General features: G+C 40.9%; 3 protein-coding genes across 8 annotated transcripts; 2 read left to right on the forward strand and 1 right to left on the reverse strand.

Moving 5' to 3' along the window:
• The first annotated feature begins 2,016 nt into the window (after positions 1 to 2,016).
• Positions 2,017 to 6,057, forward strand: Vps28 (vacuolar protein sorting 28). 2 transcript variants are annotated; one of them, XM_072009398.1, is made up of 5 exons: positions 2,017 to 2,432; positions 2,523 to 3,537; positions 3,634 to 3,896; positions 5,055 to 5,281; positions 5,358 to 6,057. In XM_072009398.1, the coding sequence occupies exons 1-5, from the start codon at positions 2,141 to 2,143 to the stop codon at positions 5,778 to 5,780; spliced, it is 2,220 nt and encodes a 739-aa protein (XP_071865499.1). In that variant the 5' UTR covers positions 2,017 to 2,140; the 3' UTR covers positions 5,781 to 6,057. The 2 variants fall into 2 exon arrangements, with proteins under 2 accessions (XP_071865499.1, XP_071865498.1); XM_072009397.1 differs by lacking the exons at positions 2,017 to 2,432; positions 2,523 to 3,537; positions 3,634 to 3,896 and adding an exon at positions 4,595 to 4,759.
• Positions 6,058 to 9,232: 3,175 nt separating this feature from the next.
• Positions 9,233 to 23,909, reverse strand: Trim9 (E3 ubiquitin-protein ligase Trim9). 4 transcript variants are annotated; one of them, XM_072009355.1, is made up of 12 exons: positions 23,822 to 23,909; positions 23,601 to 23,739; positions 22,337 to 22,574; positions 20,741 to 22,225; positions 19,973 to 20,260; positions 14,018 to 14,113; positions 13,134 to 13,527; positions 12,717 to 12,749; positions 12,039 to 12,211; positions 11,755 to 11,893; positions 10,900 to 11,130; positions 9,233 to 10,846 (listed from the first exon to the last, which is right to left on the reverse strand). In XM_072009355.1, the coding sequence occupies exons 4-12, from the start codon at positions 21,227 to 21,229 to the stop codon at positions 10,503 to 10,505; spliced, it is 2,187 nt and encodes a 728-aa protein (XP_071865456.1). In that variant the 5' UTR covers positions 21,230 to 22,225; positions 22,337 to 22,574; positions 23,601 to 23,739; positions 23,822 to 23,909; the 3' UTR covers positions 9,233 to 10,502. The 4 variants fall into 4 exon arrangements, with proteins under 4 accessions (XP_071865456.1, XP_071865458.1, XP_071865460.1 ...); XM_072009357.1 differs by having other exon boundaries at positions 9,233 to 10,831; positions 23,601 to 23,848; XM_072009359.1 differs by lacking the exon at positions 12,717 to 12,749 and having other exon boundaries at positions 9,233 to 10,831; positions 23,601 to 23,848.
• L2hgdh (L-2-hydroxyglutarate dehydrogenase) lies at positions 22,831 to 25,942 on the forward strand. 2 transcript variants are annotated; one of them, XM_072009380.1, is made up of 8 exons: positions 22,831 to 22,937; positions 23,383 to 23,494; positions 23,845 to 24,046; positions 24,205 to 24,417; positions 24,573 to 24,764; positions 24,840 to 25,111; positions 25,184 to 25,363; positions 25,446 to 25,942. In XM_072009380.1, the coding sequence occupies exons 2-8, from the start codon at positions 23,421 to 23,423 to the stop codon at positions 25,639 to 25,641; spliced, it is 1,329 nt and encodes a 442-aa protein (XP_071865481.1). In that variant the 5' UTR covers positions 22,831 to 22,937; positions 23,383 to 23,420; the 3' UTR covers positions 25,642 to 25,942. The 2 variants fall into 2 exon arrangements, with proteins under 2 accessions (XP_071865481.1, XP_071865480.1); XM_072009379.1 differs by having other exon boundaries at positions 22,855 to 23,015.
• The last annotated feature ends 7 nt before the right edge of the window (positions 25,943 to 25,949 follow it).

The raw sequence follows: 25,949 nt of genomic DNA on the forward strand, positions 1-25,949 counted from the left end.
TGTTTTTGCGACGATCGACCACGATAATCTCATGAGAACGCCAAGATAACGCACCGACGTAATGTTATATGGCTGCACGGTTTTTGCATTTGCTACCGGATAGTTAAACAACTCGATTTATGGCAGCGTTGGCAGCTCTCGTCAAAATTTTTCCATCCGATTACCGAGACATCGCGTGCTCTTTTTCATCTCGAACGCGCTCGTGCTATTGCGAGTAACGCTGCGCGGCGATCACTCTATCGTATCGCTGCCGCTTCCGATTTCTCTTTCAACCGTTCGCGTCCGCGCGATACAAATTTTTAAATCGCTCTCGACCGATATTCATCCGTTTCCCTGCGTACAACTCGCCCCGCCTAGCCCCCTAGTTTCGCTACGCGTCGCGTCGCGTCTCATTTCGTTTCAAACTTTTTCTCACCTTCTTTTGCGATTTCCGTCTCGTTTTTCATACGCTCTAGCGCGAAAAATTCTCCTATTGAAAATCTTACCAATCGAAGCAGACAATCTTTCGGAGACGTTCCTTTCAAAATTTGTTCGATGTCACTGATCCGACGAATCGACGAGTAATACGTGTGCAACGTCGTTATTTACATCGCGGAACCAGCTTCCGAGCACCCGCGTGCCAATTTCTATACAATTTAAATAAGGAAACTTACTAGATGATTTGATCACTACACACGATTCATCGTTCACGGGACACCCGTGTCTGTTCATCCACGATATATCGATTCACTATCTTCGATTGTTACGACCGCGTTCGATGAGTATCGATTCGATTCAGTTGCTTCTTTCCAAGCGAGATCCTGTTTCGAATACGCGATGCTTCGTATATCGTCGATCATTCTTGGATTTCCACGTTCGCGCGTCTCTTTGGTCACCTTTAACCCCCGCCTAGTGCATCCACACGCTTTTCCTTATCCAAACTTCTTTCACGACCACGCTGTTTCCCGCGTATCTTCCTTTTCTTTTCCCCCCTTTAACACTTTCGCTTCCTCTCGTTCCCTCTCTCACCCTCCCTCTTTCTTTCCTTTCCTCTCCTCCCCACCCTTTTGTAGTTTGTTCGCTCTCCCTCGACACAGGATAGACCGACGACGGCGGTAGCTACCACTAGAAGGAGCAAGTAGCCTCCATCGCGAACTGAAACTGAAGCAATCGTGGATACAAGGGGTCCGTCCACGGTATCCCATCCTCCTATCTATCGTTTCGAACGTCCCCCTTGGACCCTCTCTCGTACTCTCACTCCGTCTCCGTCCCCCTTGTTCCACGCTTCTTGATCCTCTCTCGGTCTCTCTCGCGTAAACCGTCCTATGCGCTTCCCTCCACGATCCTCCGGGACTCTCCCTTACCCTCCTCTTCGCCTCGATCGTCACTCTCCTATCGCACTACACGCTCGACTACTATCTCGACTATTAATATAAAAGAGGGTTCCTCGACACTCGCCGCCCGGTAATTGTACGGCGTGTACCACAACCGGACCTCTATCGCTCACTCGAATTTACGCGTACACTCGCGCTAATTCTTTCCTCCTCCTCTTACTCCTCTACTTCTTTCTATGTACTTACACCATTCACGCATACACCCCTTTACGCAACCCCATCTTCTTCCTTCGTATTCATCGAGGTACATCCAAGTACCAATCACGCCGATCGCTTCGAGACCGCTTCGCTTTTGACTTCTCTTCTTCATGAATCGAAGCTCAAAACGTCTATCTCTTCGATCGATTCTAATCTAAACAATCTCGATCGATCTCGTTCGATTTCGGCGCAAAATTGCAAAATAGAGTAACGTACAACACATTAAAGATACGTTTTATGTATTTTTTATATGTTTAGATCGTACTCGATCGCACGTTTTCTTTTGCTTTCTGTATAGAAATTAAAAAAACATGTATTATGCATGTGTTATAAAACAACTGCGCGAAAACATGTTCGTTTAAGTAAATTCAATGGGGCACAAGATGTCCCGCGCCCTATACGATTCACATCAAAGCGCGTTTCCATGGTAATGCAATATGGAGGATAGAAACACAGGCATATTGCGTTCCTCTAAAATACGTCAAGCATGTTAGGTTGAAAGTCAAAGTGGGGCATTCGCATTTCTGTATTTTTGATCCTAACAAAATGCGGTAAACGGCAATACGAAAATGCATAAGGGCGGTGAAATTTTTAGCCACAAAGCGAAAAAACCAAATCACGTAAGAAGACTGAGCTTTGGCCAAACGAGTCTAACCTCAAACGTGGTTAACCAATTTCGGGATAGTGTGTTGTTAGTTGATAAAAACCTAACAGATATACCATGTACGAAAAAGTGCGAATTTGTTTCCATACAGGATGAAACTTGCATCGATTATACTTTGCCTACAAAAAAAACATCGTACTGGTCACCTGTTTTGAGTACATCTGTTACCGTTTCTACGAGAACATCGCCGATTTTAGGTAAGCGGTTGGTAAATAAACGGGATTACGAAAAAATTGTGATTGTGAAAGCTTGATTAATAAAAAAATCTTTTTTCTTTTCTGTCGAAGGTAGTAGAAAGCGTATAAAGTTGGTCAATGCCAACAGAAAAGAAAATATCAGAAAAAATTTATTCGAACCTCTGTCCGACACAGTTCCTCTCGATACTTCTCCGATACTTGTAGGGAACTCTCACAAAAGGAACAAAAGAAAAAAGCCTCAACGCAAAGTTCTAAATCATATTGAAAATATACAAGTAGAAAGTAACGCAGGATCTCCTGTAATTTGTACCAAAGTATATAACAAACCAAAGGAAGTTATATCTCCTGTTTTGGGTAGCAGTTCTTATTGTTATAAGCACAAGCAAAGGAAGCCAAAGAAGGAACACGATAAAGTAACAGATAACAGTGTAAGCTCTAGCGTAAATACCACTGATGCTTGTAGCTTGGTCGATAAAGGTAGTTTGAAGGAAGAAAGCAAGTGGGAAATGTTATGCAGTCAAAAGCTATGTGCATCAATGATAAAGGTAGAAAATTGTTTTGAAGACGATAACTTAAAGTATGTACCCTTATGTAAAGATTCAAACATTTCGGAAGACTCTGTAGTATCGGATTCATTGACGATTAAAACAAAACTAAATATCGAGGATAGTCCAAAGGATGGGGAAGATATCATGAAAATTGAAACTGAATCTAGTTCCGAAGACTATGATGACAGAAAAGATGGTGCATGTATAAGCAACGATTCCGACAAAGATTCTAGCATTTGTGATTATATAGAAGACACGGATACACAACATGTAGGTTCATTTTGTAAAGTTGCGTCATTATACTCGCAAACATCTGATACAGATTCGGATGACACGTTCTATTCAAAAGCGGAATTATGTCCAGGCCCGCTTTCCAATGTACGATGCTCTTCTCAGAACATCTCTCAAACTTCGACGCAAGTTACAGATACCAAGTCAGCAAGCCAAACTGAAATTATCATTAACACGAAAACATCACCATATGAAACGCATAGAGATTCGTCTACAATGAAATTAACTATTTTGGACTCTGGGAAAAAAAGAAGGAAACCAAAAAGGTAGTTTTAAATAAATATTTGTTGTTATTTATGATTATAAAAATAACAGCGTTATTTATGATTATAAATTCGTCGCTTCTTCATTTTACATTATAGGGGTAGTTTGACGGAGAAACTGCAGTCAATGATTAATAGACAAATATCGTTTGTACGTATATGGAGACATCGACTAAAACAAGGGATGAAACAAAATCTTTCTATACCATGCGTTACCGTTTCTGTGCGAACATGTATAACGCGTTTTAATAGGCAATTTTTGGAGGGAGTTGTGATCGAGGATCCATTTAATTTGTTATCGCACGGGGGAAGAAATAACTCCGTTAAATTTATAAAAATTATGACAATTCCCGATATAGTAGGTAGAATTGAAATGAAATTCGAATGCCTAGTACAAATTTTTCCTCCGTGGGAAATTCTAGACGACAAAGAATCAACGTTGAATGTGACCTACATACGTGTTGTACCTGACTGCCATACAGACGGTCAACTGTATAAAGAAAACTTGAATCAGTCTAGAACGTTGTTTATTAAAGACTTTCATTGTCGGTGTATCGATGAAAACAGAATGTTTTCGACTTGTAAAAATCGTTTTAACAAACCAAACATTATTGAAAAACTATTCATCGATTGAACACTACTGATAGGAATAAAAATCCAACGGTACATTCTTCGACCAAACGTTCTACTGTTTCGAATGTATTTTTTATTTACTCTTGTTATTTATCTATGTACATCATACACGATGTGGCGTTTGTTAATACTGTCATTATTGTTATTTTTTCATAATTGGGTTGTTAATCTTTATTAATGGGGTTATGAGGAATTGTCCGTTGATCTAGAAGAAATGATATGTTAACTTCGCAATATAAGCTATTTTTGTACAGTCTGTTATCTATCGTAAATTAGCTCTAGTAAATCATTCATTAAACGAAACTGACATCTCTGTTTACTTTGCATTTCTATGTATTTACGTTACCCTGTATCGTGCTCGACGCATAATGCATATTACACACATACAGGTTACAGATGCGTGCATACGAGTAGAGTAGAATTGACTTTTTTAAAACGAAAATCGTCCGATAGATGGCTGGTTTTTCTGGTGCAGGACGCTTTCCGTAATATCGTTAGAACTTCTTTTTCGCGCGTGCAGTTTTATAATAATTTTGGCAGTTTTCTTAACTTTATGCAATCGAAAGGGTCATAAAAGAAAAATATCTAAAACGTAAGTATTTACGCCACCAATATTTCATCCTATGCCTCTATAGTTTCTTATCACTCCGTTGTTTGACGTTTCACTTGACGTTTCTTTTATGTATATATATATATATATGTAATTGTAGATTTCATTGCGATGCAATCGTTTACTTAATACCTGCTGTATACCTTTGTTGTACCTTATCTTATTTTCCCATAATCCTTTCCGAATGATTACTTATCGTAGACTAATTCAGCTAATTTAACCTAACTTAACCTAACAAAATTTGGCGTTTATGATAACGTGTGTTATTTTGCCGCAGGAATAAAAATGTCGATAGCTCAAGATCGACCAGAACTTTACGAAGAAGTGAAGCTTTACAAGAATGCTCGAGAAAGAGAAAAGCACGATAATCAAGCTGACTTGTATGCGGTTGTGAACACGTTGCAGCATTTGGAGAAAGCTTATATCAGAGATTGTGTAACTCCAAAGGAGTATACGGCTGCTTGTAGCAAATTATTGGTGCAATACAGAGCGGCTTTTAAACAGGTACCAGAACTTTGTAAAAAAACTTGTCAGCGTTAACTATTATGCAGTTGTAAATTCATGTTGTTTATTCGTTCAGGTACAAAGCGATCAATTTCCCACTATAGACGCATTTGCCAGAGCATTTCGATTAGATTGTCCAGCCGCGCTAGAGAGAATCAAGGAAGACAGACCGATAACCATAAAGGATGACAAAGGAAATACATCTAAATGCATTGCAGACATTGTTTCTTTATTTATTACGTTAATGGATAAATTGCGATTGGAAATCAAAGCAATGGATCAATTACATCCAGATTTAAGAGATTTAGTGGACACAATGAATCGGCTGAGCATATTACCGAGCGATTTCGATGGCAAAGAAAAAGTGGCGGAATGGTTGCAAACTCTTAGCAATATGTCCGCTTCTGACGAGTTGTCCGACACTCAAGTCAGGCAATTGATCTTCGACTTGGAAACATCTTACAATGCTTTCAACAAAATTCTTCACAATTCTTCGTAATATCTGTAGTTTATTTCGCACCGTATCGAAACATACGTTTATAGGATGCTCGTATCTTCGATCGCTGTGCGATGGTTCTTTGAATGTTTCGTTTCGCGCCTTTCTTTCAGACCACCACAAAACTGTGCGCAAACATACCTATTTTCTACGCGATTTTTTCTTACAATAAAACATTTATGCGATAATATAACGACTACCGTAACATATAAAACAATGTACATATACATGCTATCAATTGAAAAAATATAACTAATCGTAGGTGCTTGTTATTACGTTGAATATCATGTATTTTATTTATATCCTATTTCTTCAAGTACATCTGTTTCAGGGAGAATTCGCTGGAAGTCCTGTATAGGTCTGAGAAAATAAATCTATTGTATCTGAAACACGCATTGCATTTATCAAGCAGAATCTCTGCTCTTCTGTTACTGTGTTAAAAGAATAGTGAGAATAAGTAATCGATATGCGATAAGATTAGCAGATTTTCTTCCTCCCAATCGCACGATAAAGACTCGTAAACGAGGCGGAACAAGGAACAAGTTTCCAACGATCGAACGCACCTCGAAATTGGCGACATTTGCCAGTTATCGTGCAAATTTACCAGTTTCAAACTCCGCTTTGATTCGTCCTCATTTTACATTCATTTTCCGTTTCCGTTCTATTCCGTTCGCCTTGCGATAAGTTTTTTCTTAAATTTAAAATAGTAATAATACTTATTTGTAATTAGCGAAAGAGAGAACCCTTTTGTGCGTATATAAGAACATATGTTTACATATTACAGAATACTCCAGAAGACGAAATTAGGATAAAAAAATAACAAAACTATATAACATAAGTGAAAAAAGCAGATAAAGAAAATAATAAATTGGTATATACAAATGATGATCAATAATTGCAAACTGCATTGCAGCTGATAGTTTGAAGAAAAGATTTACAGAAAAAGTCGATAGAATTACAAAACTAGTTAGCAATTATATATAAATGGTTAAGACAATTCTATTTGCTGTAATTAGTTCGATGGGTTACGAGATTTAAAGAGGGTAGGATATTTAGAGAGATGAGTAGGAAATTTTCTTTCCTTTTCAACCTTTATCTCTCTTTTACTTCTTCACACAGTTGTGCATTTCCCTAGCCATCGATATAAATCACTTTTCTGACTGCGAAATTTAATAAAGAAATAGTATAAAATTCAATCAAACGAATTTTACTTGATTTACGGCACGTCCGGTCCATTTCGACAATTTTGAGATTTTTTATTGCGAGTGCGTATTCGAAAAACGAAAACAATTTGTGGTGTATTCTTCTATTCGGTTGAACGAAACTCTATTAAACGAGCTCTATTGGATCTTATTGGACGTTTTTTAGAAGAAAATAATTGGCAAAATGAACGCGATCCGCGGCAATTCGACGTAAGTTTGTTCATATTTGTGAAACAATTTCAGTAACCCATTTATTTGGAATCTTTTTGGAGTAAGGAGCAAATGATCCGAGATACAGGCAAGTAATTAATTAGCAGGAAAGACTGATTATCATCGAGAGTTTCCAACCGCGGAAATTAGGAATGGAAAGTAGGAGTTTAACAAATTTACAAAAAAACTTGGACGATTAGAAAATATTATTGTTTTTTGTTTTCTAACTACGAATAACTATTACAAATCGATGAGAGAATTTTTTTTCTTTACCAATAACCATTCTTGATGGTGGTATATTTTTTTGGTTATCGAAAACTAAAACGTTATTTTTTACTTATCGGTAATGAAACAAAAAATTCTCTTCATTGTTCGGGCTATTTGTATAAATATAAAGGTTGAAATCCATCTGAATAAAAAATATCTTAGCGTTCGAAGTGAAACGATACGGCGTTGGAAGATGCCGTGAAAATCGCAACGAGCGTTTCTTTTTTCTCTCTCGTACATGTATCGTCGAAGGATTCGACTTTATCCGATAGGTTGGACGCGACGCGATAATCCGTTTCTTGTCGCACAGACAAATCGCTGGTCGGGCACGATAGGCGGCTGCTAATCCTTGGTCTGATCCGAGATTAAATCGAACGCGAACGTGTCCCCGCACTTTTAACGCGCTTGATTCTTCCATCGATGTTCTTGGGTCAAACGTTCGGAATCGCCTACGGAAATGACACTCCCTCTCCTAAGAATTCTTTCACGCATTTATTCACTAGATTGAATCGATCGATCAAGGGACAAGAACGAGAATTGTCTCGTTGTAGTAGTTCCTCGTCGCACCGCTCATACAGCGCACTGTATCGATCATCCTCCTGTCTGGGAAGGTTAAACGCGAACGGGTGCTGTTCGAAGCTTTACCTCCCCGAAAGTAATTATGTATGAATCGAACGATTGATTTGGTTAGTTCGAGTATCGGGTGATAGCAGTCCCATGCGAGTTTCCCTGCTTTTATTTCTCATTCTCGTTTCGACATCCAACTTTTTTTCGTGGACAACATGTCGAACGAATCAATGAGAGAATCCATTGTTCACGGTATAGAGCGTAAAGGCCTGGCGCGCGAATTAGCGGTAACAGACCGTTTCGATTATCGATAATTCAATGCACAAATAAAGAAGTATCTCGATGCAAACTTGACGCGTATTTCAGTTCTCGACATAGAGGAAAAACGTAGTAGTAGCGACAGTAGTAGTGGTAGTAATAGTAACAGGAGTAAGAGGAATAGGAGGAAAGCGCAACCGGCGCGCGTTTCGCTACGGAAGCTGCTACGATTTTTAAAAACAAACGAAGACACAAGCTTCGCTTCCTCCCGGCTCGATTTTGCGGTGAAAGACGAAACTCCGCGGTGATTCTTCTACCGTGGCGTTGCGCCACTTTCCTGGCTTCTGGTTTGCTCAGCGGGAGGTAACTCGAGGCCTTTCGCACTCTCGTCCTCCCTCACCATCTTTGCGACAATTTTCTTTCGTTTCTTCACGGTTCCCGACTCGAAACGTCCGGTCTGCCTCCTGTCTGGTATCGTCTCGATCAATATCCCATTTTTATCCTTGATATTCATCGGCAAAGTTTATGTCGCATCTCGTTAAAATTTGCTTGCAACTTTCCCAGTCAATAAGAGTAGGACAAAAAGAATAAGTAGTTCCGTGACATCGATAATTACGTTACCGACGTAATTCGAGCTATCGACCTACTTAGCTCCGCTTATTTTATCTTATATTTCCCATCCGACAGAACCGCAGATTACTTGCTCATTTCTTAACCTGCGATTCAGTGGTAATGGAAGACCACATCAGCAACGTTCTAATGGTCTTATCATTAGAGTAACAAATTAGCGAAGCGCTTTAATGAGTTTCATTTAATTTCGACATTGTATTCCTATTCCACACTTCACGACATTTCCTCCTGCTCGATTACAAGTCATGCGTTTGGTACGCGACCGAGTATCGGTATAATTTACTGGGTAACATAGAAACGATCATCATCGAGCGGCCTATGTTAGTTTTTGGTGTGTTTTATTGATAGGATTGTAAATACAGTTGGCAAATTTATCGGAAATACAATCGAAATATGTATATACAGATATGTACAACGCCGATCTTAATCCCTCTCACTGACGGGAGGGACAGTTTCACGAGTGTGCGCTGCAACATTTATTTTAAATAAGCTTAAGTTCTCGAATACTCGCAGTTTTCGCTTCGAACGAAGCTGAGAAATGGTCACTCGCATATTTCTAGGTAAAAAATAGTATGTGAACAGAAAAGGGGAGAAAAAAAACAACAATATGAAAAGTGACGAAAAATAGCGCGATTAAGTCAAGTAATTCGAAAGATGGGCGCGACAAAACCGAACACGGAGAAGGGTATACGGAAACTTCTATCGGGGACTAGAAAACGTTTACTCGACTCGTTACTTTTCGTTAAAGCTTACGAGTTTATGTGCATGCGTGCTTGTTTCTTCGTAGCGTATTTACTTGTTCGCGTTCTTTTTTCCTCTGTACGTACCTTCCTTCCTTTTATTTCTCGCAATGCATCTTACTAAATATCAATAGAGTTTATCTTACGCCTACGCGACTACTACACTTATACGTATCGATATGGATAAGAATACGACCGCGCTGATGATCGTTAGACGGAGAACATTTCGGCTTACCTACTTATCGAGAATGGCAGTCTTCGATTCGATAAATCTTGCTACTGGCAGTGATTTTGCATGAAAACTCGAGAAAATTCCGCGCGTCGTAAGAATCGCCGTTTGCAGAATAGAATAAATGGATATTTCGATGCGATGTCGTCCAGACATACTTGCTCTTTATAAAATTCCGTTTATTTACCGAGAAAGGTTGGCAAAATCTCGTTAAAAGATACATCGTTTCATCGAAACGATATCGCCGAACGTGAACGGTGGATCGACGGGCAACTAGTCACACGCTGGTTACCTCGCGTGTACTTTACGAGAGGCCACGAACCATTTACGAACGTAAAAACAAAAAATAACATGATGATCTGCAAAAAACCGACAAAGTACATTTTCGAATACAGAATAAAATATCGAGTCATTGCTCGATATCTGCAGAATAAAAACTAGATTTAAATTTGAAAAATCATCGTTAACCGGTCGTACATCAGTTGGTCTCACCGAGGCACTCCTCGACAATCTTCTCGAGCTGACCGTTGAATTCCCTGGACGATTTGTCGGTCGGAGCCGAAGCGGAACCGAGCGAGCCGACTTCCTGCAAGAGGCCCTTCTTCAGGACACTTAGGTACCCCTAGCTCTGAATCGCGTCCGTCATGTATTCCTCGTGCAACGCCAACAGGTGACGAGGGACGTCTAAGGCTGTGTGCAAAGTGACGGTCACCCCACGATTCAAGCTGACAGCTGGATAAAACACGCCGTACAGATCGCGAAACGCGATTCCCCCTTGCGGCTGGTCGTTGACGAAGAAACGAAGCGTATGCGTCGTGTCCAGATCCAAGAGAACGCCCACCGTCGAGCCTTGTTGCACGCCACCTTCTGTTCTTTGCGCGTGTCCCCCGCCGTGCATGAACCAAGAACGCTGCCGATCTATGTACATGCTCCAACCTTTATCGTCTTTGCCTACGGGTGAAATCGCTATTAGAGAATTTCGGTGGCCGTCATCAGCGACGCTATATAAATCAACTCACCGAGCATTCGATCTCGCGATACTTCGGCTCTGGCTATACCGAACGCCGGATCGGTGTCGCTGTGATAACGATCGATCGTCAGCTCCCAATAATGGACGCCCCGTGAAAATCCGACGCTCGAGAGGACGACTCGATGCTCGTACCCTTCGCAGGACGCGCTCATCGCATCCTCGGAAATTGATACCTCCTGTGGTATACCGGATGCCCCAGTCGCCCACGAGAACCACGCCACTGTTCAACAAAGCGATACGGATCCCCGTGCCGTTAAATAATCGACCGATCGATTCTGCTTGTCGCTCGGTTTCTACTCTACCATTGTTCTCGAATGACGACCGACGAAATCGAGTGGACAAACTCGATGCGACTACTACACACTCTGGTCGATGTCGTCGTCACTCCGAGTAGTGGAAATCGAACACTGCGCGAGATAGAAACCAGAACCACGGCTAAGGCTCGCGCGATACCGATATATACCGTACATACTCGTGTATACCGAAATGTCGCGGCCAATCAGATTTTCGTTCCCAATATACTCTTGAGACGCGTATTGCTTCGATAAATCCTAGTCGACGATGAATATTCCCGAAATTGCGTCAGCGTCATCCAATCACGTCGCATACAAATATCGTCGTCGGCGCCGACGAGCTGAGGTTTTCATTTATCTCGACATACGTTCTGCTAGAAATCGATCGGCCGTCGCTCCATCTCTGGTAACCGTTGATATTTGTTTGTTCCGCAACGATTTACTCTCGACGAGAAACGCATCGGGACACGACGGAGAAAATTAAAAAAAAAAACGAGATATAGCGACGCGAGGCGAAGCGTAAGAAAGTAGAGAAAGAAAGGGAGGCTCACCCTCGGCTGTCTGAAGACCGATCAACTCCGAATACTCGCCTTCCCCGGCGCTATTGAATGCCCTCACTCTGGCGTTGTACAGAGAATTGAAATGCAATCCGTCCACGGTGCAGATCGTCTCTCGGCCACAGTATACTTCCTGATCAAACACACAACGAGACAATTCATTTGGACAACTGGATTCTCGATGGAATACAATTTCGATGCGCCGTATATCGTTCACCAATCGTCTTACTATATTCGTCGAACAGTGGACGCGACGCTCAACGAAAAATGTTATTTACCCTGAACTCGCCGCCGCACCCATCGTCCAGTTCCAATAGGTACCCCTCGATCGCAGGACCTCGTTGACCGGCGCACCCTACGATTCCGTGTCCAGGTGGAGGTTGCCAAGCGACTGTCACGCTGTTGTTTTCTGCGCTGCATTCTTCCGGTATCAATATCGGGGCTCCAGGGGCTACAAAAATTCCCAGCTACACGTCTCGAACCAGCAACCAACCGATAAAATCAGAAAGAAAGAAAGAAACACAAAGGCGACTCTTCGCTGCCTCTTGCTCCAGCGAAAAAGCTTCGAACTACCCATAGATTTTCTAGATACGCTCCAGAGACAAGGCTCAACGATAAAACTTTTCCGAGAATCTCGCAGAGACTGAAACTTTCGTACGATTGGCGAACGCTCGAGAATACAATTCGGCCCGAGATATTTGCGCGAAACTCTTTTATGAAATTAAAAGCGTATAGGCATGATGTCGTTTTTGCAAATTGTCTTGACTTGGGTTAACCTTCTTGAAAAAGAAAGAAAAGGAGAGAGAGAGAGAGACAGAAAGGAGGGGGGAGAGAGAAACAAAAACGCATATTCAAACAAACCATACGTTAAAAAGTATACCGTTAAATTATACAAAAACTTTTCGTCAATAAACAGAAACGCGAGTTGGAAAGTTTCGATTCCTTCGTCCAATTACCTGCAATCGGGAATCGTTCTTCTCCTTCCGATGCTGCGTCCAACATAAGGCAAACAGTTTACATTCGACACGAATGTCACGAAACGAGGCAATTTTCGTACAACAAAGCATCTTTCTTTGTTCTTTTTCTTGCACCCTTGACAAACCAGAGATGTCGATGTTCGACGTTCGAAAGAGAAAATAATTATCCTTATTTACACGTTACAAAGTACAACTCCATGTTCGAGCCTTTGGTTTGTCTCGCGGTTAAGAAAGAAGAAACGAAAAGGAAGTAAATCGACGGGATCGTAATACAGAGAACAGCGTGAAAAAAGGATCGAATCGGGTCGATTCGAACGTGAAGTGGAGAGTGGGAAAAGGGACGGAGATGAGAAAGAGAGAGAGAGAGAGAGAGAGAGAGAGAGAGAGAGAGCTTACGTTTCAACTGAACAAAGGTAAGTTGATCGATAGCGCGACGCAGCGGTTTGTCATCCAGAGTAAGATCGAGCAATGGCAATCGAGCGATTTCTTGGACTCCCTCGGCGCCACCCCAAGAACCAGCAGCGGTAGCAGCTCTAACCGAGAGCATTCCACCGATTTGGAGAAAAGCCGCGCTATCGTTTTCTTTTAAGGCTTCGATGCAAAAGGTGAGAAGCGCGGTGGTCGCCTGTAGGTGAGACGCGCATCTGGCCACTTGATCCCGCAAAGAACGCACTCTCGCCTCACGGGTTTGCCGCGCCGCTTCGATCAGTCGAGATTTTCTCGCCTGTAAAAGACTCACCAAATTCGCCACCCTATCCTCCACCTCTTCCTCTAACGTGACGCACTCCTCCTGTCAACATACGTGAAAATCGTCAAAGTTCAGTTCGTTCGAACGAAAAGAAGGAAAGAAAAAGGCAAGCGCACCGATACGATTACACGATTCGTCGAATATTTATCGCTCCCTCGTGTACCGTAGATTCGCTACGTGTCTTTTGTCATTTCAAACGATGATCTTTAATTGCCAACGTAGGAGCAGGACGCATAGGACGCTGAGACGAAGTATTGGAGCCGGCGTTGACGACATCGACGTGCCGATATATCAGCGTCGACAAAGCGATGCGACGGGCGCTACCAACTAGCGGAGATAGAGGCGAATGAGCGAAAGGAGCAGGAATTGTCGATACGGGGAAACGGGCGAGAAAGAGAAGAAGGAAGAGTGCGGCAAAGAGAGAAAGGAAAGCAGCTGATGTAATTATCGCGTGTATAGTCCTTCCGTAATTTCACGGAGACTAAACCTGACGAGGGGAAATTTAAAAGGAACGTTCAAGGTAAATACTCACGTGCACTTTGTCCGTCATTCCCTTGAGCCTCTGAATGAATTCCGTCGTCGAGCGGGCTCTTTCCGATAGTTGTTGCAAATTTTGCGAGAGCTCCGTCTGTAACCGCATCAAACGATTATCGTGTTAACGCCGAATTTGCATTTTCCCTTAACACTCTTACCGAGGCGCCGAACGAACTAGAGTATCGATTTTGTTATTCTCGTATATCCCTTCGTTCGTCTATCTGTTTAGCTGCTGGCTTTTCGATATCTACCGAACTAGACGACCGTCGCGTCGGTAGTTTGTGCCAGGATGTAATCGAGTTATTTTTGCTGGATTAGCTACGACCGCAGCTCCGTCCTAGCTAATTTCCGCAATTTTACTCGTTAACTGTCCAAAGGAAATCCTACGGACGATTGGCAATACCGCACCGCCATCGTCAAATTCTTCGGAAATTCTTCCGCTAACAAGTCGGTTACTTTTCTTATTCGTTACAGTTAGTTGGCAAGATTTTTCGATCCGCGTGCTTCTTTCATTGACGAGATATCGGGTGGCGTATCGCCGATACCGAAACGATGCGTCGCGGCGCAGGAAACGTTAATTAAGTGGCTCGATCGTTGTTGTAAGTTGTAAGTAATTGCAACAGTCGAGGGTGCTCGGATCGATCTCGCGAAGTATTCTCCTTTCTCGAGACCTCCTTTATGCGCGCATCGTGTACGTATCGTTGCAAACGACGAAACTTACCGATATTTTCTCTGATGGTCGTTCGCTTTTTTCGAGCGGAATTCGTACAGAGTATAAGCTATGTACGAAGAAATTTTGTCCGTATCGTTTTCGACACCGTTTCGATCGATAAACGGTTAACGATCGTATCAGCTTATCAAGAAACAGGTAGGGAAAATCGCTTCGCGATATCCGTTTGGTGTCGCTTAATTCTCGATGGATATCGCAAAGGAAAACTTCCTTAGGACGTCGTCGTTTATCTGTCACAAGATCTACGAGTCGTAAGGAAGATCGCGCGTCGTTTACTTTAATCTAGAAGCGTCACGACGACGCGACAAATGTCGACGATGTCAAATTAAAAGCCAGGTCGACGACCGTTCGTTCTATCCTCTTGTTCGTAAATTACGGGGCACTGCATTTTCATCAGACAGTGATAACATCCTTCCTTCTTTCTGCTTTGTATCGTCCTTCTTATTTAACGTTAACCAGACCAAAGTCATCGTTCGAGGTTACGACAATACCGATGCGAAACCGAGGAAGTTAATACTTATATACTGGCGTCTATCCGTCACGTGTATAAAATCTCGGTGAATAGATGTTCGATCAACGATGTGAGATGAAAGGAAGAAAGGAAGGAAGCGATAGAGCTCCGATATAGACTACGTTTTATGTTACACACATATATCGATAATACGCATATCTGTATACTACGACACAGATAGATACAAAAGACAGAAAACACCCATTTTCGAGCTGTTTCAACGACGATATCTGGCATGGAGAGGAACGGCGGCTTCGACTGAAATCGATTGTGTTCTATTCGACCACGACTACCACTACCGGTTGGCCAACTTGTGTACATCTACGTGACAAACAGGAGCAGACAACTTTAATTCGTTCTGTTAATCGACTTCGATAACTTATATAATATAGTAGTAGATAGACCTTGATTGATACGTCGATTGATCGAATCAACGTTTGCGCCAGATTCCAACGGTCCTCGACAACTATCTTTTCGCTTCACGTTGCTGAATCGTATCGATAATGAACGTATCGTAGACGCAACCATAATCGCTACTTACAGGCCAATTGTAACTAAAAATACATCGTTCGATAAAGGATAAATTTGGTAATATTTTCATTGAAATCGAGCAAAATTATGTATTAATTGCCGAAACGTGATCATGCAATACTCGTATTGCATAGTATTGTACTACCTAAGCATAATGTATACTTGTGTGTATACATATACATATATCGCGAGATGGCAAAGCTCCCTCATGGGGCTCCTGACAGAAACAAACCTTCGCGTTCGCCTGCAGACCCTTACACTTTCCACAGGCGTGCGCGCGTACAGCTCGCCATCGATTCGCCAGAAATATCAACCCCCAGTCAAATATTCTATCTCTTTTTACACGTAAGTATTCCTTTGCCTCTGAATAGCAACTTACGTTATCGTTTACGTGAAAATTTTATGTATCGTAGATAAACACGTTTGAAAGATCATAGAGTAAATTTAAAAAGACGATTAATCCCTCTCTCGCGCCCAATTTACGGCACGTGTCGTATCCTAAAGTAACCAACATAAAAGAAGTCGGCCCGTTCCTTACACACCCTACGCCACGCACAGATACTACTCTACCTTCGTATTTATTACGCGTTCCCTACCCTTAAACAGTGACTCACCACTTCTTTCAGCTTCATTCGCCATCCTTTTTCCTCGTATTTACGCTGCACGCTTCCAAATTGGATTTTTCGTAGAAAATTCGAAACATAGAAGGCTTCTACAGCTGCGAGCCACCGGAGCATCTTCGAATCCGTAAGCAAAAAATTTGCAAGTTATCACGACGATATTTTTAGAAGATGAAAGGGAAGGAAACGAAGCGACCGCAACTCGTACTTACACGTCGTGAACGACGAACCATAAGACGGCTCGTTCCTTGAACCATAACGGCACCACATACCATTCGATCATTCTCTGCTACGAAAGATGTTTCCAACGAACCGAATAGCGTTTATCGAGACTGCAGAAAGAGAAATTTATTCAGGTATGAAACGAGGGAACTAGAAGGGAGCAAATAGGAGGGGAAAAGAGGGGGAGAGAAAGAGCAACTTATCGACTCGACTAGGGTGCATTTTCCATCGTTAAATTCGGAATGAAACACGCCGATTCAGTTGGAGGGGAATCAAAGGACGAGTAATAGAGAAAAGGAAAGAGAATGCGGGGGCGCTGGCGAGGAAATCTTCACGCCATGGCACGCCACGGCACATTTCGTGTGTAGCAGCACTATGTAATAAGACGTGCGTTTTCATCCTTACCTAGCCTCTGACCCTATGCGTGCATCGCGCATCACTTTATCACAACCGATCAAGCCACCATAAATATCCAAGACATTCTACCGACATTTGTATGAATAGTACTTCCGTAACGAGCGTCCGACGCTTCTCTCTACTAACGAATTCACCGACCAACTCTACATATATCGATAATTTAACATGTGATAATTATGATATTATATCAAATTCTCTGCTATGCGTGGAGATAAAATGAGATCATCTAAAAAACGATAGATTGACGCAGAAAAGAAGATTTGCGTATACGCAACGACTCGATGTTGTGTTACTTATTCGATGTAACCGAATAAATTACACGAAAACTAGGCGTTTCAATAGTAAAAGCGTGTGGTGCAAGAGCATCTCGTGCGCATACTTTTTTCAATACGCACGTCTACGCACGCATATACGTACCTTTTGTTTATTTACCTACGGGAGGACCCATACAGAGTATCAAAGTCTGGCACTGTTTCAAGAACTATTTTCGTTTGTAAGCTCTCGCGTTCCCGTTGCACTTTCCGTTTCCCCTTCATCTTCGCCTCGTAATTCTCTTACCGTGATTCCCAATTCCCCTTTTTCCCCGAAATTCATCGAAATTCGTCGTAACAACGCGTCTACCAATTCACCAGAAATTTTTCAAAAACTCCTTCGAAGCGAATGCCGGGCACTGCTTCAAGTTCGAACGTACGATACACAGATTCTCGTTTCTGCCCTTGAAATTTATACGCGGGTAGTTTTCTTCCGTCGACCATCTGTCAGCCATAGAACTCAATTCCATCCACCCTCTTCATCTTCTTTGCGTGCGTTTCCAACCACTTACATGACTCTTTCTACTTTCACCGCGTTTATTTAGAACGTCCCCGTTCTCCTCTTTATCTCAAGATGTCAATTTTCATGAAATATTCGCGCTCTCTAACTCGCTAAAAACGTCCCTCCTTATCCCAAGCTGGACAAAATATATTATCATCCACAATAGCATGGTCCTCGTGCAATGACACATCGACTGCACAACTAGACGACTAATATCTCGCTCATGAACAGACGAGATACCATACTGACATTATTTCAATTGCAGCATCGAACTATTACCACCGATTTATTACGGGGCAAATATCGGGGCTTCGTTAACCAAACGAACTTAGATATTAGATATAGATAGCACTTGATCGAACTGACTAGATGGACCTTGAATGGAATAATGCTTCTTCACTTTATGTTTCATTTTTCGCTATAAATACGAGGCGTTTGCCAAAACGGACATAGTCTTAAAATACTCGGCGAGAAATAAAACCATATTAAACGTTATTAGAGACGACATCGTTTCAAAGCCGTTTTCATTTCGAGGCGGTACATTAAATCGCGCCGCAAAGAAAGAGAGAAAAAAGAAAGAAAGAAAATATTAAAGAAGAAAGGAGAAGAAAGGTGAAGAAGGAAAAAAGCAACAACCACAGACGTAGAGCCGTAACCACAGTCGTAGAGCCACAACAGTCGTGGTATTAACGAAGACGCGATCGGCCGTTCTAGCCTTTCCTCGAGGATTCATCTCTGTTCCATGTATCGTCGTCGACAGCTAACAAACCAGCTGCTAGTCACGCATATGAAAGGCATCTTATGTTGTATGTGTATGTACGTACACGTACACAACTACTGAGCCATTTTCCGACAAGTTTCCATTTATGGAATCTAATGATACGCGACTCGTCTAGAAGGTTTCGCGTACTTGGGTATTCACTTTTGCCAAGACATCGGTCTTTCGATTTTCTACCCGTTCCTTTATACCTTTCAAGTTGTTGCTCTCGCTCGAAACTTATCCGAGCTCTATCGCGTTATCGACGAAACAATGAGACGTCGCGTCGTTTTATCGTCTTACTGCCTCATCAAAATCATCGCATCAAGGATAGATGCGTGAGAACAAGATGAAATAGCCGTGCGTACACGCGAAAGGATACGAGGACAGAATCGAATATCGAGGGGTGAAAATATAATAAGAACACTTGTCGAGAACACGATGCGCGCTCCAATTTCTTCTATGCTCTCGATTGTACGCGGAAAGACCACGTGTGGACGACCTCTTTTCTTCGGATTCATCGAGCCCCATTCTCGTTTCGAAGAATCGAACAATACAAATTTTACGCTCCCATGGCAAGCCGGATGCGATCACGATTACGCGAACAATTAGTCGAGGAAACGTACTCTTTTCTCTTTTTCTAAACACATACGCGCTTATATATGCCGGCTTAATAACGGATATACATCGATCGCGCGAGTATTCGTATAACGTTAGGTTATCGCATCCTGCAACATTGATTCGTTAGAATTACATAGAAAGGCACAAAGAGATAAAGAACTATGTCTGTGATATTCGAATTTTGTTGAGAGACGCGCTCGTGTGCAGCTCCAAATAACGAGAAACTATGTAGCTAGTTCTTCTTCATTATGTAGCACGTTGTCGCGATGCGACATGCTGTTTTACCCTATTTACATCGAATAGTCAGTAAAAGGTGATCGATCGATAAACGAAACGAACAGCAAGATCACGAAAGCGGTGTAAACAGACAGGTGTCCGGAAGTTTGGAAGAATTATTGCGTCACAGATATAGAGCGATATATCCAGTATGAGTCGATCCAATATTTTCCTCGACTTTTCTCTCGCTTTAGCTGCGGCGGCGGTCGTTGATCCCTAGTTGCCGCATGTACCAAAATAGTCACAATAATCGTGCTTCGTAAATGAACTTAGAACTAGTTTCGTCAAGGTCACTGACAAATCAGTCATTGCTTCGAACCAAGGGCGAAGACAGTAGAGATAATGTTTGTCTAATAAAAGAGCCGGATTGTTCTGTTCCATTATCCGTAGAAACATCGCGACGATGAAGATTCGTCGATATTCGTTGACCAAGAATAAAAGATAAAAGGACTTACCTTTTGAGCCTTGCAGGCTGCGGCTAACGGCAGTACATCATGGGGATGGGCTGCGTGACGATCTCGAAGACAAAGAGCGCATATTGCGATCTTGCAAAGAGCGCAGTAAAGCGTCAACGTTTCGCCGTTGTGATCGGTACATAGTGGTGTAGTTTCCATGGCAGGGCCGCGAGCACCTTTACCTCCACCGTTCGATTGCCAGCTGCCCCGAGGCGGACCCAGATTGTGCGTTGCTAAAGGTCCCCTTTTCGGATGACATGATTCTCTGCATCCGTCGCAATACAACACCTAAAACAACCGTCGCCGAATCTTTTAGTTTTCATCGAAATTTTATCTTTCATCTACACAAAACATCGATTCACCGATCCTATCTGATCAATAAGTTCGAAAAGGTAAATAAACGTACGTAAAAATACTACTCTTGGTTTCGTCTCGACTTCTTCACGCGCGAGATGCGTTTCCTTATTTTCGACTCGACAATTATCAGTTGTAATCATCGAGAAACGTAAAAACGTAAGAATAAAGAAAGGAATATTTTTAATCGTGTAATTACGTAGCAGGTTATCGTGCCACTGAAAGAAACTGACGGATGACGTATGAACATTTGCATACGCGTTTTACTCGCGTGTATGTCAAATTTATAGCGGATACATTCACAATGATCGGATGGATATAGAAAAGAATAGAAGAATAGAAGAATCGGGAAAAGAAGAAAAGAAACGTGAGGAAAGAAAAGGAAAAGATAAGTAAAGAGGAGCGTTAACTAACCTCGCATTGCTCGCAGGCGACAGTTGCATCCCGAGGTTCGGCTTCGCACATTTGACATTGCAGTCTCGTGTTTCTTGATTCTTGATATTTCTCTACGATATGTTGCATTGCCCTGTACTTGGGCAAATTGTGAGCCCCTCCTTCATCAAAGTAAACGGTTTTCTGACAAACCGGACAGGAGAGACACAAAGTGCCTCCTGACGGTGGAAAGCCTCCGTTTCCGGGTGTGCCAACATAGCTTCCTGGTCGCGAGCTGGTTGACGTGCTACTGCACACCACTCCGGAATCCGTCTCGGAAAGAATCGAGAGTTTATCGGCTTCCTGATCGGATCCTGGCGCGTTCGATGAATCGGTTGTCGACTCCGGAGGAGAATCCGGAGGTGCTTGCAGATTAACCGCGCACGCCAGACAAAGGGCATGCCAACAGGGTAAAAGTACCGGCTCGACATATAATTCTTTGCAACAAGGGCATCGTAGCTCGTCCTCCATCCTCGTGAGTCCTCGCGAATCTTCACGACGAGAAAAAGACTCGTCGCGCGCGCGCCTTCTAAGTACGAGTACTTACTTCTCGCTGACCTCCACCAACCGTTTGCTGAGACTCTCTTCCAATCCCTGCACTCTCAGCTTCTTCTCTATTTCGATCACGCTCTTTCTTCTTTCGCAATTCTTTCGAACGTTCCCGCTACGCTTTCTTGTATTTCCTATGATCTCTCTTCTGCAACATACTTTTCTTTCCACGCCTACAGCAATATTATGCTCCTTCGTCCAACGAAAATAATAACGCGCGGCAATGTACCGCTTTTTCACTCCAAAAAAACTAGAAATTTTATTTCGATGGCGGCTTCTCGATTCATTCGTTACAATGATACACCACCAGAACGGTGTACCCTCTTTTTTCAAAGTGAATCACATTCGTTCGGGGAAATCATTTCGTATCTTCTCTTTCTTTCGATTATCCTTCGTCCATCGATTGCACGTACATCACATGCAATCCATAAAAGTACCGACTTTACATTTTTCACTGATCCAGTTTGCAAGAGACGCCCAACGCAACTCCTGTATATCTTACTTCTTCTCAACTGTCTACTCAAATTTCGATTCGATTCGTTCTTCAAATTACTACCGCGTTTACATCAATTTATCATTTAACTAAGTATGTAAATCTATTATTTCGTTTCAGTTTTATAAATACCGGCACAACAAATTCACCATACGACACACATTGCGAGACGTCACCGGGTTGACTGACTCCCGACGCCGTAGTACCTTTGCGCATCGTAGACGCGCACTGTGGTTCAGGGACGACATTCGCCATTTACCACCCGGCCATCATACAGAATATTCATTTTTTACTATTTTCACGTCTCTTTTGTATCTATTCCTTTTATATCTATTCCTTTTATATACCCAATAATATGTAATATACATACATACATATATACATATATATAGACGTACTATTTTTCGTGATTCATTTATGCATCTCTAAAAATGCGTCATTAATATCGTTAAACTTTTAGACGATATAAATATACATATACATAGATAACCGTAAAAATCACGTAAAAGCCATTGGTAATCACAAATGACACATACTTCCCTGTTTTATATATTATATTCTATTGAAAAGAGTTGCAAATGGTCCACGTTATTTGCTATATAATTGTTATAACATAAACAATTTTGTTAAATTTTCATTTCGATGACATTTTTTCGATATTCCTCGTCCATCGATTTTTTAAATAACTCGAGATGCACACACTTAAATGTGTGCTACTTGAAATTCGATCACAACGAGCAACAAATTTTCATCATATCTCGTTCGCTCATGGACCTAAAAAAAGATCGATGGTAACTAGGAAAGACAAAAGAATGTTGATGAAGGAAAATTCGTACGTAAATAAAGAAAAATAAATTCAGATTGCTACATTCTCGATTACATCGCCTTGTGTCTCATAATTTTAAGTAAAATAACAAAATAAGTTTATTTATTTCTTTCTACATCGATCGTCTCCTTCGCTTTTAATCGATACGATAAAATTCACGTATCCACGTGCAAGGATAATTACGAACTTAATGATATGAGAAGAAACCCGTGGCGGCGCCACATACTAGGTAATATTACACAACTTTATCAAGCGACATCAGGCACACACTGAAAATTGACGTCACAACTATGTATATATTTGTTGATTCGGTAAGCGAAAAAATGTACGATTAGGAGATATTTCACGTAGAATATCATATGAGATGACAGTTTTTCGAAAATTTGCAGGTAAGAGAATGCTTCATGGTCCGCTTGGTTATTATTCCTTCATTGTTGGTTAACCCACGTGCTTTTTATCATATCTGTATATGTACACCTTGTTAAAAATATCATTAAAAGCTTGGTAATGCAAATTACCGGAAGGTTAATCGAATAAACACGTATTTTTGTGCAAACATATACATCTAAACGTAATGTTAATTCTTGATAACGGTATTTCTTTAAACTCAATCAAATTCAAGCATAACACGCCATAACACATGATTTCCGAAATATCAAACCCGTATCAATATATATACATGTTTTAACACATACTTGGAAAAATTATTTTCTCGGAGTTTCAAATAAAATTGATTTTCATCTCTCTTTTTTTTAGCAAAATTTCATGTGGTTGATCACCGTACAAAATCAAATATGTTTGCACCGTTGACAAAAAGAATTTTGTTACCGCAACTTTTTTGTGCATATCGTTGTAAATCCACTTCCAGGTTAGTTGATTTTATAAAGTGTAATACATATGCATTTCTGTTTATTTAACCTGAATTGATATTAATCCAAAAGAGATATCGTAAACAGAGACGGTCTGGGACTTACATTTTTACCGGGATATTATCAACACAACCGGCCCTCCATTTTTAGTTCATTAATTAAATTTTAGATAGAGTGCCACCAAATCTGTACCGGTCCACAGGGATTTTTCACAATTTCCCCGATGTCCCCGACCAGTCCGCTGCTGATCGCAAATTTAAAAACGAACTAACATACAGCGCGCAACTTTCAAATTGCATGAATTGAATGAAATTATAAATACATACTATTTGCAACTAAATAATTTCAGTGCAGAATCATGTGGCGCCTTTGACTTGGTTATTGTTGGAGGTGGCATTGTTGGATGCGCCACTGCTCGAGAAATGTTAATAAGACATCCTAGCTTAAAGATGGCGATCGTTGAGAAAGAAAACGCTCTGGCGATGCATCAAACAGGGCATAATAGCGGTGTAGTACACGCTGGAATTTATTACAAACCTGGCAGTATGAAAGTAAAAACATAGCTGCAATTGCGTGTTTCTTAACGTGCCTCCTCTTCTTTCCTTTTAAAAGAAATATTGCTTTGTTCGAATACAATATGACATTTTTAACTACAAAGTAGAATAACGCTTCGTTAAGAGATTTTTGATCCGGCAGGAACTGATTGCAGGCAAAACTATGCGTGGAAGGTTTAAAACTATCCTATGAATACTTCTGCAAACACGATATACCTCATAACAAAGTTGGAAAACTTATAGTAGCTCAAAATAAAGACCAAATTAAACAATTGGAGGATTTATATGATCGAGGAATAAAAAATAACGTACCGGATCTCCAGTTAGTTGGGAAAGATTGTATATCGAAATACGAAGCTAAATGTCAAGTATTAAAATTATTGTTTTGTTTTTGTAATCATAAAAATAAGAAACATATATATATTATATAATATATATATGTATTATATATATAATGATAAGAAAAAACTATTACGAGTTTCAAAGACTATAATAACAGGAATAATACATATCTACTGTACAGGGAGAAAAAGCATTATGGTCACCGTGGACAGGTATAGTCGATTGGGCGGTGGTTTGTAAATATTTTGCCAATGAATTTCAAAAAATGGGCGGGAAAGTATATTTAAATTACGAAGTTACCGGTTTCTCGGAAATGACAGAATCTAAAGGCAAGGAAGAATTATCTCCAATTTTAGTACAATCAAAAGATAAAGTACGTTTAGATGTTACGCGCAAGTTCTACAGTTTATCATGCGCAACTTTTTCTTATCTTGTTGTTATATCACAGTGTATGCCGACAAAATATGTGTTAACGTGTGCTGGTTTACACTCGGATCGTCTAGCAGTAATGACAGGATGCGATCTTAGTCCACGTATCGTTCCATTCCGAGGCGAATACTTGCTGCTGAGCGATAGTAAAAGGCATTTATGCACCACCAATATATATCCTGTTCCAGACCCTAGATTCCCATTTTTGGGCGTTCATTTTACTCCTAGAGTCAATGGCGAAATATGGCTTGGACCAAACGCAGTTTTAGCATTTGCCAGAGAGGGTTATCGGTACATAAGCTAATAAGTTTTAATTGTATGTAATATTTGAATATGCAATTATTTATTATGACATATTCTTAGGTGGCGCGATATAAATATAAAAGACTGTATAGAAATGGCAAAATTCCCTGGATTGTATAAACTCTGTTTCCGCTACTTTATACCAGGATGCAAAGAAATGATTAAATCAATTTTTTATCCACTTGCAGTCAGAGATTTGCAAAAATTTATTCCCGAAGTATCCTTTAGAGACATAAAAAGGTAAACAAAAGACTCTAATATTTCATATTTTATCCTATCGCGGCCAATCGATCATGTTTAATGCATTTATTTACTTACACAGAGGACCAGCGGGTGTTAGAGCACAGGCATTGGACAATAATGGTAATTTAGTAGATGATTTTGTATTCGATGGAGGGAAAGGTAGTATCGGTGGTAGAGTGATGCATTGTCGTAACGCACCTTCTCCAGCGGCAACCAGCGCCATGTCAATAGCTAAATTTATTGCCGATAAACTGGAAACTGATTTCAAGCTTTAACGAGTCTGTAAACTTTAATCTTTAGTTAGAAGGAAATTTAAATAATGAATATTCAAATTCATTGTGTCCAATATACATGCAAAATTGAAAATTTATGTTTTATGAGAATAAGCATGTGTGAAAATGTATGCACGAAAATAACTTGCGTTCATGACTCGTGTATATGTATATCGTAACATGCAAAAAACATATTTTGTGGTTTTTATCGAACAAAATTCTTATTACGAAGAACATTCTCTAAAAATAATATTTTAACTTTATGTCACAATATTATTATAACAAAATACAATAATTCTACTATCTATCTT

Source organism: Bombus fervidus, chromosome 8, assembly GCF_041682495.2.
Source record: "Bombus fervidus isolate BK054 chromosome 8, iyBomFerv1, whole genome shotgun sequence".
In the NCBI taxonomy this organism is placed as follows: domain Eukaryota; kingdom Metazoa; phylum Arthropoda; class Insecta; order Hymenoptera; family Apidae; genus Bombus; species Bombus fervidus.